We start from the raw sequence: 15245 nt of genomic DNA, 5'->3' as shown, positions 1-15245 counted from the left end.
AATGATGGTCAAAATACTGCTCTGCCCTTGTACATCTCTGTTGCCCTCAGTTGTTTGAATGGAAGTAACAGTTCAGAAGTTGGAGCATATTCTAAATTTGAATCAAAATTGAGGCCAAATAATGGCTGTAGCAGGCTTGTGCTAATGCCAGAAAACCTATGGAAAGATGAAAAGTGGGGTTTCCCAACTGTGTTCTATCTCCCTGAAGGATTCATTAATTTTTTTTCACTATAAACCCTCCAGGACAAAACCATAGTGAAGTAGGTATGTGCATGGCTACAGTTTAAGTACATATGCAGTCACACTTAAATTGGGTTGTTTTCCTACAACAATGAACTATAGCTGCTAGAGCCATTACTGCTTCTGGTTCACTAATGCAAGTGGAAGGTGGAGGACATAGGTTGTGAGAATCAGCCTGAGAAAAACAGTGTGACATGTGTCATCACTGGTCTGTGAAGGACTCCCAGTTACACCTGACAGAGCTTGTCATTTATGCAGGTGGTTTTCTGTCTCCTCCTTTTCAAACCAAATTTGTGCCCCTTATTTCAATAATCCCTTTGCTATTACGCTATAAAATATCACGTGAAAAACATATCTTGGTAAAAATGGTGGCCACACACTGGTTGACAAAAGTACCATGAAATCCTCAGTAGTCTTGCCCTTTGATTTCGCCGATGGAAGTTTTGCTGTTGATATGCCAGAAAGTGGAACCAGACCCATACTTGGGTATCATCACAAGCTCACTGTAAGCAGGAGTCAACCAGGGCAATGCACACATCAGCAACGTGTTTGCACGCGTCAGCAAGGTGCCTGCACACATGTGTGTCTGCACACACACAGTTTTACAGACTGCCTTGCACATGTCGCTCAAGTGTTACGCCTGTGCAGGATCGCAGGCCTCATTATTCCAGAATCCAAGTGCTTCCTCCAAGTGCAGTAGAGAGTGCTTAATGAAGCAAGGAGCAAGCAGCATACACATAAAATCGTTTCTTATTTGATTTACAATTGGAGGGGATTATATACACAGGTTATTGAATGGCGAATGGTGATTTAAGACTAAAAGGTGCGAACAAAGCCTGTTTTCTGTATTACTATGGAAACAAAGAGAATGTCAGCATATTAACTGGAGAACAGGGCCCTTTTGTTAAAAGGAATTCCTGGGAATAAAAACAGTGATCCTCTACAAAACATTAGTATCACATCCAGTTTCCCAGCCAAACTGAAAACATTAATCACATTCACTTCATTCGTGATGCTTAATTGAGAAGAAAAAAAAACAATGTAGATTTGTTTTATTGAGTAAAAGGCATCACTGAACTGAAATTCTTGGTGAAACACGTGGAAAAGAATCATCTCTTGGATTTCTTTTAATTAGAGATTCCTTTTACAGAACACATAAAATATATTAAATATTTCCGTAGTGAAAAGAACAGGTTTATAAATTGTTCCTTTGTTATACAGGAGTAAAGGAAAATCAATGCAATTCTATTATCACACCAGCTGACATCAAAACTGTGTGGATGTTCAGGGTATCATGATTTAATTAATAAACTGCAGCACGTGTATGATCAATATTAGCAATGCTTCTTGTTGTATGCAATCCATTTCTTCCAAAGATGCTCTGTGATTTGGTGATTTGTTGACAGTCTGACTCACTAGAAACTGAAGAAAGAGAAATTCCATAATCTTGCAATTATTTTGCACTTAGGTATGAGAAAAAGCTAAAGCAGCATGCTATGAAAGTGTGTTGCTAAGGAAATTGAAGGGCATGAGCAGATAATTGGCCTTCTTAGTCAATGGGCAGGTAATGAATGAGTTGAAGTCTACAAGGGAAATACTCCAGTGCTTTGGAAAAATTCCAGATAGATGATGGACAGGTAATCTACGGGGAAGGCAGTTGAAAGCAGCATCTGATAAATGATTTGTTCTCCTAGGTATCAAGTGTAATCCAAAGAGACTTGAGGCTGGAAAGATTCACTGACCAGAAATATTTTTCAACTACTGGCAGAATAAAGGCAGTAGTGGGAGAGGTTAATTCAAAAACAAAGCATCACAGAGGAGGTCTGGTGAAAGAGTGCTGGAGGAAAAAGAAAGGGCTCTTTCATCTGGAATAATGACTAGGATGGTGTCCTGGTTTTGTTAAAAACAAGTTTTCTCTTTTAGTGAATTTTTTCTGTCAGCTAAAGTCTTCTTACTAACTGCATTTTCCTGAAAGCCAGGTACATGTTTTGGTAGACATAGCAATGGAATGTAAGGTCATTGATAAGGGTGGATGCATCCTGCAAGATATGCAAGCAGGAGGTGACTGAAACTGACCAACTAAGTATTCCATCCCATTCACGTGATACTTCATATAAAAGTGGGAGATCACGAGGATCTCATCCCTTTTCCTTATAGCTGACATTAGGAGAGGACCTTGCGAGTCATCCCTGCGAACTGAGGCCTAGTGACAGACTGAATCCAGCTCCAGTTGGCTGCAGGGTCCAGTCCAGGACTTCGGGTGCCGGTCCTACATCTGCCGGAGCACTTGCCGGGACTTTCAAGATTGGTTTTGCATATTTTGTATTATTTTCTCTATTTTTATTAGTAGCATTAGTAAAATATTTTTATTTTTTCCAAATCTCTTCTCCCAGTCCTCTTTCCCTCCCAATCGTCTGTCTTTAGTGGGAAGGGGGGAGGGAGGAGGGCAGAGGGGGTTAACAATGCATCTCCCACGGTTGTGTTGTCATCCTGCAATGAAACCTCAACAGATGGAATAAACATTACATTTTGTCTTCAAATGCATGAGACAGAGTTCTTAGATTATGATCATATAATTATGGAATCATATACATTGGAAAAGACATGCAGAGGTGTGACTGTTCACTGAACTCCTGCTCAAGTTTTGGTCTAATGTACAGCTCATGATAAAGCCTGATGCACATTGGGACCTTCTGCTCCAAAGAACCCAGCCAAACTGAAAACATCAATCACTTCCACATTTTTAATGGTGGTTAAGAGAGGAAAAAGAAAGAAAAAACAACAAAAACACAAAAGAAACAAACCAACCCCAAACAAACAAAACCAACAATAACAAAATCCCAAACAAACAAACAAATGTAGATTTGTTTTACTCAGCAGAAGGCAGCACTGAAGTGAAATGCAAAAAACTTTGTAGATTTGAGGTTCTTATGCCATGCTTCTTAATTGTAGCAGCTTTTGTCACTAACTAACAGAAAAACAAGGGAAAGTGTGATTAGTATCATGAAACAAACACTTTGATGAGAAGTACTATGGGCATTTATTTTAATGAGACATACATGACTGCATTTCCTTCAAGTCTCACTTGAAAGACATTTCATTTAGGTAAAGTTATTCCACACTGAGCACCAGTCACCCAAACAAAGTAAATTTCAGCTCTACAGATCCATCCATTCACTTTTACAAGGCTTAAATCTTCTTAACAGTTCTGATGTGACAGGAAAATAGGTTGAGCTACTTATGTACAGTGCCCCCCTTTGAGGGGAGGAATCACCTCTTGTCTAGGATGATATTACCCTCCTCATCTTTGATTCGAACTCGTCCAGTGGAGTACTTGGTTTCTTGTCTGCCATTACAGTACACAGTTTTTACAGTGCCATCTGGGTACTCCCGCCTCTTGAACTGTGAAGTGTGAACCTCCTTTTGGCCATTACTGAATGTCACTATTTTATCTCCATTTCTGAAAGAAACAGCAATGCATCTGTTATTAACCTGTCTCACTGAGCCATGTAATGTGACACAATGGAAGTGGAAAATAACGTCAAGTGGCAACTTCCTCATGTTGTAATTCACCTCAGAATTTGCATGGGTTGGCATTAGAGATCTGATCTCACAATAAGATTTCAATACAAAAATACTTCAATACATAGTATAATACCTAATGAATGGTGGGATCTGCCTTTTACATGACTTTTTCATACAGGGTTCTCAAGGCACTTTGCAAGCAAGAAATCTATTTTACAACAGGATCGTCCCTAAGCCCAGAAGAGACATGTCTAAGAAAGTGCTATTGTTATTTTTCCTCATTTTACATGGAGAAATTGAGAGATAATACATGAAATGCCTTTCCTGAGATCAGAAAGGGGGCCAAAAAGCTAGGAATAGAGCTCAGGAGTCCTCATCCCAAGTCCCATTGTTAACATAGACGACTGGTCATTTCCCAGTAACCTTGGCCCATGTAAAGTTACATGGAACTAAATGAGGAATATTTCACAGTCACTTTGCCAGTGACAAATGGTGATCTATCATCCAAGGTGGAAGCGAACAAATTTTCAGTGCCTCATTGCAGCAAAACCCTTGTTATCTTACAAATCATTTCTCCTTTCATCTGGAAATTTCCCATTCATGCAGAATCCAACCACAGTTTTAAATGCCATTATCATTGTACCTGTGCACAATGCCTGGTTCCTGTAATTAACTTGAGACTTACTTCTGTACTTTTACTACTGTACCATCTGGGAAAAAAGTTTCCTTGAATCCATCACTATAGAGGCATTTCACTGTGTGATCTGGGAACACAATTTCTTGTGTGCCATCAGGATAATGTTTTTCTGTGGAAAAGAAGATGTAAAAAGTCTGTCTATTATAGTATCCTTTCATGTTGCATTACAAAGAGCTAGATCAGATTTTTTTTTGACATTTTAGTGAGGATGGAAATGATACCCAGCATACTGCTGAAGAAATTAAAGGATCACATAATCAGATAATCAAAATTAGAAGAGATGCATTTACACCCCATTATAATCTTTGCTTTGTAGGAGGAAACTGAGTAGTAAAGTGATGGAACATACTGAAAGTCAAATGCAAAGACAATGGAAATTGAGAAGAAAAAAAACCCAGTCTACTGGAGTCAGAATCAGATGACACTTCCATAACAGAAACCTTCCTGCGCATGTAGTTCACATTTATAAGTTCTTGCATACCTATCTGATTATTAGGGAACTGCAGCACCTCCAGGCCATCTGGATAAGCAGTGTGGGTTGTCTGTGCATCTGCATAATAATAAATCTGGAAGGAGAGTAAAGTGTTTGCAGCATGTTCACAATATATGCATAAGCAGATTCAACCATAACAATATGCTTAAAAATAAGCCAGCTTAAAAAAAGTCATTTCAAGGTCTTTTTCTGTATCTGCCATCCATTAGAGTAGCTATGTTTGCATTGCTGTTCCTTCCCCTCATTCACACCCCTCCTCATGGCTGTACAAAACAACAGTGCAGGCACGAAAGTCATCTTCCCATCTCTTTGCTTTGGCTCCCATCCGTGCAGTATTAATTTAAAATAGTCCCACTGCTGCCAAGTCCTCACTTATTTCCCCTCTAGCTCACATTATTATTAACTATTTATATTTACATAACACCAAGAAGGAAGAACCCCCTGTGCTGCCTACTCTAGAAATATATAAAACCCAGTCCTTGCTTCAGATGACTGCCCCTGCCCTTCACCTTCTTTCAGTCTCCTTTAATCTGCTTGGCCAGCTACCCATTTGTTCCTTTGACTGTTGCCTTCTTCTCTTTCCGCTTTTGTCCTTGTAGATGAAGCAGTCTCATCACTCATGGTTCTTAAACTAACACCCTTCCTCATAAATTTCTCTCAGAACCAACAGATCAAGATAAACCGTAGGACTTTGTTGGAAAATCACTTAATAATTTAATTTTCCTTAAAGAAAAAACAATGTTACACACCACTCTCTGATCTGGCATGATCTTCTTTACATCTCCGTTGAAAAAGCTGATCGTAGTCATCCTTTTATCAGCACTGATCTCTTTTTTAGTACCATTGCGGAAAGTGATGATTTGACGTCCGTCAGTGAGCACCTCTTCTACCTTCAAACACATAGAGCATCTAATGTAAATGAAGTTAAAGGAAATGAGTAACATTGCACTGTCTTCCAATTAAATTGGCGCTTGAAGTAAGTCACACTTGCCTTTGTATTTCAAAAGCTAGCTCTGCAGCACAGGTACATTATTTTTGCTTCATTTGTGCGTGAAAGAGACCAAAAGTAATTTTCACAAAGTAAACTCACTTCTAGCACTCAGTCCACATTCCCACCCCACCACCTTGCTTTTTTGTTAAGCAAGGTGAGGCACACAGCCCTGTGGTCATAGGGAAGCCATTCAGGTTTTTCCTTCATCAACTTTAGTGAGTTGCTGGCTGTATCTACTTTCACATATGCTGGTACACATTCCACACTCAAGAGACCCCTGTTCTGGATTGTATGAACCAAAGTGATTGAACTTGATGTATCAAGACAGACTGCTGACATATGTTGACAACTATTTCATTTCAGGTAATGTAAGATTGTTCAATCATTCAGTACTACCAAATAAAATGTGGCTGCATGCAGAGATCTGCAAAATTGCTGAAGACTTCTTAACAACAGGGGGCAATAATGTCATCAGTGTGCTCTATGTTCTGTTGTTCTATGAACAATACATTGGTCAAAGAAGGCTTCATACCTAGCATAGCCACTGGTTAATCAATTTTCCTGGAATTACTATGGCAGCTGGTTCTGTTCAGCATATATCAAATCCCATAATATAATTATTTTGGTGAAGTTCAAGGAAGAAGACAATCAGAAGGTGCTCTATAGCTCTGTCATATGGCTCCAATCTTATCAGACTCTCTACAAAATGGGAATACCTCCCAACCAAAACCAAGTAATAAATATGCTTGAGAGAAATGTATGTGGCATTTCCCCAAACAGTCATTGTAATGATTACTGAGGGCAAGATTTTAGTTTTTTAGAAATGATTTTATTTAAAAATTACTAGTTTGTAACAGAAAGATGTTCTTACACCTACTTATGACAAAAGGCATTGCTACAAGAAGTTCCACATAGTTTAAATGAGAGTTAATATTTCTTTCTAAAGGCATCAATCCCCCTTTGACTTCTCTCTCTAGTTGCACAAGGAAGTCCAGCCCACCACTCAATTTTATGAATAAAATCCAGTGATAAAAATGTCAGAGTGAACTTTTTTCACAATTACTTTTCTTTTGAGGATCGAAACAACAGATATTGTATTTTCTACTTCTACAAGAGGGAAATATGATTGGTAGAAGCTTTCACAGAGCCCATCTCAGCATTAGCAATAAAAGAACTGTCATCTTAAACCAATATTATCTGAACAACTGCTATATTGCAAAAGCTATTTCTGTGACTGCTCACTGGAAGTTATCCATTAATCGACGCCTGTATTGGTGGTGTGAGAAGCCCAGAACTGAACAGACACAGAAACAGAATTACTGTCTCAACTTTATCTAACCAACAGCCTTACCCAGAATTGACAACTGTAATTTGTCAGAGATCACTCTCAGCCAATATCACAGGAATGTTTTAATAGGATGAGCCTGCTTAGAGTAGTGTAATTGAAGAAATATCTGGGACTGAGTTCAGATCTGGCCCAGATGAGCAGAGACAGTGTTGGAAAGAGTGCTTGTCTATCAGCAGGGAAACTAGCACCAGTTCACTTGGTCACCTTGCTGACAACCCTTCCCAACAGCAAGACACCGGATTTCCAAGGCATAGACATCTTCAGAATCAGCCTTTCAAGATCATTCCTGAGGTGCTGCGCAGGAAAGGTGTCATGGCCACTCAGGAACAAATTATCCAGTTGGGTGTCAAGGAGTGTAGGGACACAATGGGAAGCCAGCAAGAATTGCCTGCTTGTCCACTCCTGGAAGACAGCGATTTCCAGAAAAGGGGCAAAACCAGCTGCCATGCTGAGCTATGGGCTTCAGGACAAGGCACAGTTGGAAACAATTTCAAGATGCAACTGGGGAGTCAATGGGGATTTTGACAGGTGGCTTGAGCAAACTGGACAGGCTGCATTGAGCACAGCTCTGGTGATGCTACTCAAAGTGTAGCCAGCTGTCTATAACAAAAGGCTTCTCCCACATGTGGTGTCCAGCTGGCACAGCTCACTGCCATTATACTCACTTCCAAGGAAATAAAAGAACAACCTTTAATCTTGCTCTACAAAACACAATCACTACCCCACTAGCACATCTCTAATGGTAAGTATATCATTCCTCCCAGCCCACAAATGAGGTAGCTGAAACAAAAAGGACTTGGTGAATGTCATAGAGCAAATCCATGTCAGAGATAAGAAAATAATTTGGTTACTTGATTTCCAGCCTGTCAGCTATACATATTGTCTACCATTCATGGTGTGAACTTTAGCTCTCCTTTAAGGAACAGACACTTAATTGGAGACATAATCGTCTCTGGCTACTTGAAGTAGTCATTCCCATCTATACTGCAGTCCTATTGGTGATTTCTGCAAGTATTTTTGCATCTGTTTGCACCTGTTTGCATCTGTTTGCACCTGTTTGCATCTGTTTGCATTGTTATCTCACCTTTCCATCACGATACTCTATTTTTTCCTGCACCTTTTCCTCACTTTTTCTTCTTTCTTGATGTAATACCGATCTTTGAGATAATATTGATTTTGGAGGCTATATAATGAAAACATCACAGTCAGTGTTATATAAACAGAAGTAGTTTTAACATGTTTTAATTAACTAAGTAAAACCCATGTTTACTTTCACAGACACAGAAGAAAGTTGCCCTTCTTTCTGGTATTGCCTTGCGTTTGTAATGAATTTGCATTTGTAGTGAATTTCAGTCATAACTAGAAATGTTGTACATTAACTCCAATTAACTTCAGTTTGCAGAGCAAAAGATAGCATAGAGAAAGTCCAAAACTGAGGGGAGAAGAGTGCATTCTGGTGAAACTACCCTGTAGGAAATGTAGAGAATAAACACAAGAACAAACAGAACTATCTCTGAACATTGGGTAACTGATTTGCAAAGAAAGGTACCTGTATTAACTAGACCCACTCTTCCAAAACAAATTGCATGGTTCTTAGCTGTAGGTAATGCTAACTATGTAACTATTCACGGTGTTACACATCCAATTTACCACTACAGTCAGTGCTCTTTGCACTGTCCAGCAGCTTTATAAAGGAGCCTTAAGTTAATTGACAGCTGGCACTTAGCATCTAGAACAGTTACGAACTAATGTTAATTACAGTTGGAAGACATGATGTGTTTTGAATTGTGGGATCCAAAGGAACAGGGAGTGCTGCTCCCCAGAGGGCAATGATGTGCTCCAGTAAAAAGCTGTAAGCACAATGCTTTAAGTTGACAGATCCATCCCTAAAGCTCTGTGTCCATTGCATAGCATAGGAAATAGGAATGGAAGATTTTCTTTTTCTTGGTGTGTTTTGTTTCAATTCAGAAAAGGAAAGAAGATAGCTGCTGACCACATAAAAGCCAGAACCATAAGTTTCTCAAACCTTTGCTTCAGCATCCAGAAAAGCAGAACTGTCTGAAGGTACTTTGTTGTCATATGTAGTTATGCCACTTCTCCTGTGTGTAGTCACAAAAGCCACTTTATTCTGAGGTTTTAGTGATTTTTCCAGTTTTTCAAGATTAAGAGTCTCTTCTTCCTGAGCCAAAATTAAAATGTTAACTAGCAACATACATTTATTGATGTCCAATGGTTGTGCAGGAATATATTGATAAAGAAATCTACTATATTATTTGAATCCATTGCAATATTGCTTTAAAGAGTGTATTTATTATGAGGAGAGGCAAGAAAATAAAACTAGGAGAGTATTGTTCCCAGCTAAATGGGAGTTAGCATGCTATCTATGAAAACTAAGATCACAGACTCACTGAATTATTTTATAGAGTTACATAGTGAAATACCTCAGTTACTTCATGATTACTGCAGAGTGCAAAGCTGCAAGTGTTGTTGCTGTGGTTATGTGAGAGAGGCATGTCTTCTGAGCTATCAGAAATGGGCAATGGCCTGCCTATGAAAAAAAGAAAAGTGAAAGGGGTCATTGAAAGCATATGAAAATTGCTGCATCATGTTTCCCTACCTATCTCAGAAGATTTTTTTAGAGACACTAGCTCTCAAATTCTTGTAAGACATTGTTTCTTATACTGATAGTATTTGCTAACAGCTTGCTCATCCGTGTGAAGGTGCTTTATTCTGGACCAAAGACAATGCAGACCATGTCCATTCTCCACCTTCTGGGCTTCCAGGACAGCAAACTAAATGAGTAAATTGAAGCCAATAGCACAATCTGTTCTCCCTCTCTTGTAAAATACAATTTTGTAATTCATCTAAGAATCATAGGAGAGTTTTACTGACGACATATTGCCTGCAAGCCAAGAGCTGGGGACCAGTGTCTCCAAGTCATTTGCAGACCACTATAAGCAGGCAGAAAGTTCCCACAAATCTTACCTTTTACATAGGAAGATAAGTTAGGCTCCTTAAAATGACGCAGATGCGAGACAGCTCCAGGTAACTTCCTATCATCTGTTCTTCTCCCAGTCAGAGAGACTTGATGTGCAACCTGCAGCAAAATGGAGAGGCCCTGACAAACAGTCGTGCTTCTCTGCAACATGGGAGCTAACAGTGACATGGCCAGAGTGCGCTTCCCCTTCCTCGGACTTTAGCTGCCTGCATGCAGAACCTGCTGATATGGTGCAGGCGCCTAATCTTGGTTCAGACTGTTGTGAAGAAAGAGATGTGGGTGAAAGAGCTGGAAGAAGCCTGAGACAGCCCCCGCTCACCCCCTTCTTTTCTCGGGAGCTGCATTTCAGCTGTGGCTCTCACACTTGGTCCTTGTCAGGTTGCATCGCAGCCATGCCTGAGCCTGGCCATGCACCGCATTGATCCAAACCCCAGCCCTGACTCATGGACTGACTTTCTGGTGTAACTCCAGATCTGCCTCATCACTATGGGCTTTGACACTTGGTATTCTGGCCTGACCCTGACTCCCATTGCCAGCCTGCCCTTCTCCCTGACAGGGACAATGGGATGGGCCCTGCCCTGCCAAACCCCCTGGGCCCTGGGCCCCAGGGAGCTCCTGGCCCATGCGATGCCCCAATGCTTGGTGCTTGTGATGACCTCTGAACTTTTTCTGAGGGCAGGGGTGGCAGGTTTCAAAGCTTTCACACATGCTTTGGCCTGCAGGTACCTGAATAGCTCAATGTATGAACAGTCTCTGAGATAATCTCTGCCAAAAAACCTGGAGTACCAGGGAAAGAAGACCAAGAACCAGTTATGTGGGGATCATGATCTCGATCCAGCTTCTGAACAATACTGTAAAAAGAAAATAAATGCAGCCTAAATAGACCTTGCTACTGGCTTACGTTTTCTGGTTCAAAAGGTGTCAGTCTTCCTTGGTGAGGTGTTCTCCTACCAGTTGGTGTTGTGCTTCTGCCAAGGGAGCAGTTGGATGGTTTATTTTCTCGATGTTCCTTTGTCACCAATCTCAAAGGATCAGTCTTTTGCACAGAGCTTTTTATTGCCTGAAAGGTTTGAATACATTTGTATTAAATTGATATAAGCATCTTCAAATAGCATTTAAAATGCTTCTACAACAGGTGCATCATTAGGCATTTAAAACTTTTAGGAAAATATTGATTTTTATGTGTGGGCATACGCACAGATGCACAACACACACACACACATTTTATACTTAAATCTTTATCTGGGTGTTATTTTGCTTCCCACGTTTTTCTCTACTTGGAGAATGATGCAAGATGAGGGCAATTGTAGGCACATAGTGTGAGGCCAACAGCTGCTCTCAGGCTCTGATCACACAGTCCAACCACCCTGCCAACAACAGGACAGATATCCCTCCCTGGGACACCACAACTGAGCTGACTCCAGTAAAATATATTGCGTGACAGTTCATTTTTGCTTGCCAGTTGTCCATCCTTTTTACATTTTGCCCTCATACCTCTCCATCAGGTAAGGCTGACACAAGCCTTGTAGCACCCTCAGACAGATATAAGCCACAGAAGGGAATGAGATATGAACAGCTTCAAACAATCTGTATCAGATATTTAGACTGGAAAGGTCACAGTTGCTCAAAAGCAACCGAATTTGCTTGGAGAAAATTCACCAATTTTTCTTGGAGACCTTAAATCAGAGCACAGAGGAAACATACAATATTCCTGCATGATCACCATGAGATGTATGGGATTTATGCAATGACTGTCAGGGGTTGGCAGCTGCAAAGAAAACATTACATTGATATGACAGGAAAACTGAGGCTGCACTCTTGCCTAGTCAAATCGCTGAAGGTACTGAACCAAATGCAGAAATGTCTGGCAGTATGAGACAAAGGCATAGTCTCACTGCCCACATCGCTGAAGTCGACCCAGAAATGGCAAGGACAATGTCCTTGTCTAACAGATCTGATAGCAGAAAAATCTCTAATGCATTGATCTGGTGAATGACTAGGAGTGAGCACATGGTGATCAGGAACAAAAAAACCCGTGGAAATGGTACCAGGTACTCTAATTTTGAAATGTCTCACACATAGGAGAGTGGCTGATTGGGAAGGTGAGTGTAAACAGTCCATGGAAAGAATATATTTGCCATTGGCTTCATTTGCCCAAGCCCATGAACTATTGCTCAAGGGACATGGAACTAACAAAGCACAAACACAGGATGATTGTACAATTCCTTCACTGACAACAGTCACTATGGCCATTTTTTGACAGCTGTAAAATTTTCTCCATTTAATCAATTAAATTTAGGTGATTTGTTGTTGTTGTTGTGGATAGTAATCTCTTATTTATATTAATAAATGACATTACAATTTAATGGGTGCACTTACAAGGTAGAAGCCAAGAAAGAAACCCTATTGTAAAATTATAAAAGGCTAAATCTTTTCCTCCAACCATAAAATGGTTCTGAGCAGGAGGCAGGTAACTGATTAACTCCTTCAGACACAGACACTAAAAAGTACAGAAATTAATGGAATTAATGGAATATGATTTGTATTTTAAATTTGAAGAGGTTTTCTGCAGACAGATTCTGTGAATATGCCTGAGTTCTCTAAATATAATAATGATTTCAAATACGAGTCATTGAACTGTCAAAATATACCTGGGACTTCAGATCAAGACAAATTATATAGTACTGAAGACCTTAAAAACTATTTTTGATTAAGAGATATTATCTCAGAAATTGCAGAAGGATAGAAACAAAGAGATCATAAGCTATCATTTTATTGCTAAAGGTCTCAAGACTGAAACTCCCAAGTGATCTGAGAGAACTTGAAAAGCTATTGGTGCAGTTTTACAGCAATTCAAGCCAATGTCAGCCCAGACTGCTGGAGTCCCACTTCTCTTCCTCTGTCCTCAGATCTATGCTATCAGGCATGCAATGGAGAGCAGGAGGAGGTGTTGGTACTCAGGGCCCACCTAGACCAGAGAAACTTTAAAAATATGATGTTCTCCTTGATTCTTACACTCAACAATAATCCTTTAAATTTTCTAATGAGCTTTTTCCTCCCATATGTTAATACCTGCAGTTCTTTGTCATTCTGATACAAATCAAATTGTCCTGGAAATCTTTCATTTGCCAATTGCCATAAATAAGTATCGCTTGTGACCTTCAAGTATCACAGTTTGTATCACATAGAATTTGCATTCCCACGAACAGATCAAAAAGCTGAGAAAAAGCAAGAAATACTCATGCATAAAGCAGTGAAAATTCTAATGCTACAAAAGTCTGTCTACCTGTTCCCAGAACTCATAGTTCCCTGCTTCAGAGTTAGTAAATGGTCAGGAAGAACATTCATAGACAATGAAATAACATGCTTAAAGGTCATTAAAATCCCTTGCAAGATTGGATAGTAAAATTCATCTAATAAGACTGGAAGTAAGCGCATGTGACCTTGGTTGAAACATTTCCAAGAAAAACCCTAATAAATGTTATCAGCATACCTGTGCAAATGAATGTATCTTTTCTCATAGAAATCACTAATATCTATCCGTAGTTGCATATCTGGCAGGAAACTGACAACTTGTTCCTGCCAAATGTATAACGTGATGCATTCAGAAACCAGCTTGTTTGGAGACAATTTCTATTAATAAATATTCATTATTAATAAATATTAACCATTTTGGCCAATCCATACATCTTTCAAGCCATATTCTGAAAGAATCGCTAGTGATATGCGGTTAAAATGGACATTTATCTTGTCTCACCTAAGCACAGCTTGAAGTGGCCCCTTCCTCACCAGCTAGGACACGCTACAGTACAAACAGAAATCATCATTGATAAAAGTATTATAGGGAACCAGAATATATGTTTTTCAGAGATGCAGAACATCTCTCAGATAGGGGTTTTTTTTCATAAAATAATGTCTTCTAAAAAAATCTGTCTTTAATCTGTACTGATCATTGTTCAGATTTGCTCCCCAGTTGTTTTTGTACATATCCTCAAATTCTATTAGCTTTGTCAGATGTTAAGTCTTGTTTTTTCTTCTTGATTACAGCTGATAAAAGTCACCAGTCCTAGCTATCTTTAACTTAAATATCTCATAGAGGTATAAACCTGTGCCTGTGGCATGCATCTCTACTTCTGTTACTCAAGGTTATCCCATTCACTTTGATGCACTCCCATGCAAAGTTTCTCAATTCTGGATAGAAACAGCATGAGAGTTTGTTTTATCTATGTCCAAAATTTAGAATTGTCCAGATTCACAGAATCTTTGAGGGAAAGCATCCACCTGCTAGCAAGAGACATGAAATACAAAGGAAATGCAAGTGAGTCACCATGTTCTGATCTATGGTTACAACACAGATTTTGGGCTTCTGTTTAAGTTCCATGTACCTGAGCCTTCAACTCTAGATTCCAATAATCAGCAGCCACTCTATTCACTGCAAGGCCTTCTTCTGACATCAGATCTGATAAAAAACGTGTGTCTCTGTCAAACATTTCAGAGTTCACTCAGGACATGTGGGCACTTTGCCCACCAGTCTAGCTCATGCTTGTATTGGATTCCAGTTGGATTAGATCCAATGCTGGCTGGATGGTGAAAGCTCAGATAATGGCAAGCTCAAAAGTCTGCTGTCCTCAGCTTCTCCCTTCTCAGAACTGTTGCTGAAGCCACAATTTTTTTTGCATGTGGCTGTGTGCCACAGGAGGAAAATTAACTCAATGGGTCTTAGGGAGTCTCCATGTAGAACACATGTTTCTGGTTTTTCCTCATTTTGCAAGAGTGCTTGAGATGTTCAGATGAAACAAACTCTTTCATACCTTGAAAATTTCCAGGGTAAGCTACCAAAGATAGATTTTTTTAACTTTACTGGCTGCTTTAACCGCAGATATTATATACTATATTACTTGTCTGGCTTGTAATTCTGTCCACTGCAGCACAGAGGAATGGAGAGATCCCAGC

At 39.7% G+C, this 15245-nt stretch overlaps 1 protein-coding gene across 1 annotated transcript in view; it reads right to left on the bottom strand.

The window, feature by feature from the left end:
* Nucleotides 1–3510: 3510 nt before the first annotated feature.
* Nucleotides 3511–15245, bottom strand: part of LOC135986437 (centromere protein J-like) — a 33496-nt gene continuing 21761 nt past the window's right edge. The window contains 9 exon segments of the mRNA XM_065630360.1: nucleotides 3511–3700; nucleotides 4451–4571; nucleotides 4944–5028; nucleotides 5705–5845; nucleotides 8379–8477; nucleotides 9321–9473; nucleotides 9736–9842; nucleotides 10280–10391; nucleotides 11194–11352. Of these exon segments, the coding sequence (XP_065486432.1) occupies nucleotides 3511–3700; nucleotides 4451–4571; nucleotides 4944–5028; nucleotides 5705–5845; nucleotides 8379–8477; nucleotides 9321–9473; nucleotides 9736–9842; nucleotides 10280–10391; nucleotides 11194–11352 (1167 nt within the window).

The sequence above is a fragment of the Caloenas nicobarica genome, chromosome 3 (assembly GCF_036013445.1).
Source record: "Caloenas nicobarica isolate bCalNic1 chromosome 3, bCalNic1.hap1, whole genome shotgun sequence".
NCBI lineage: Eukaryota > Metazoa > Chordata > Aves > Columbiformes > Columbidae > Caloenas > Caloenas nicobarica.
Note: the sequence above shows the minus strand (reverse complement) of the source record. Positions and strands in the feature narration are given on the sequence as shown.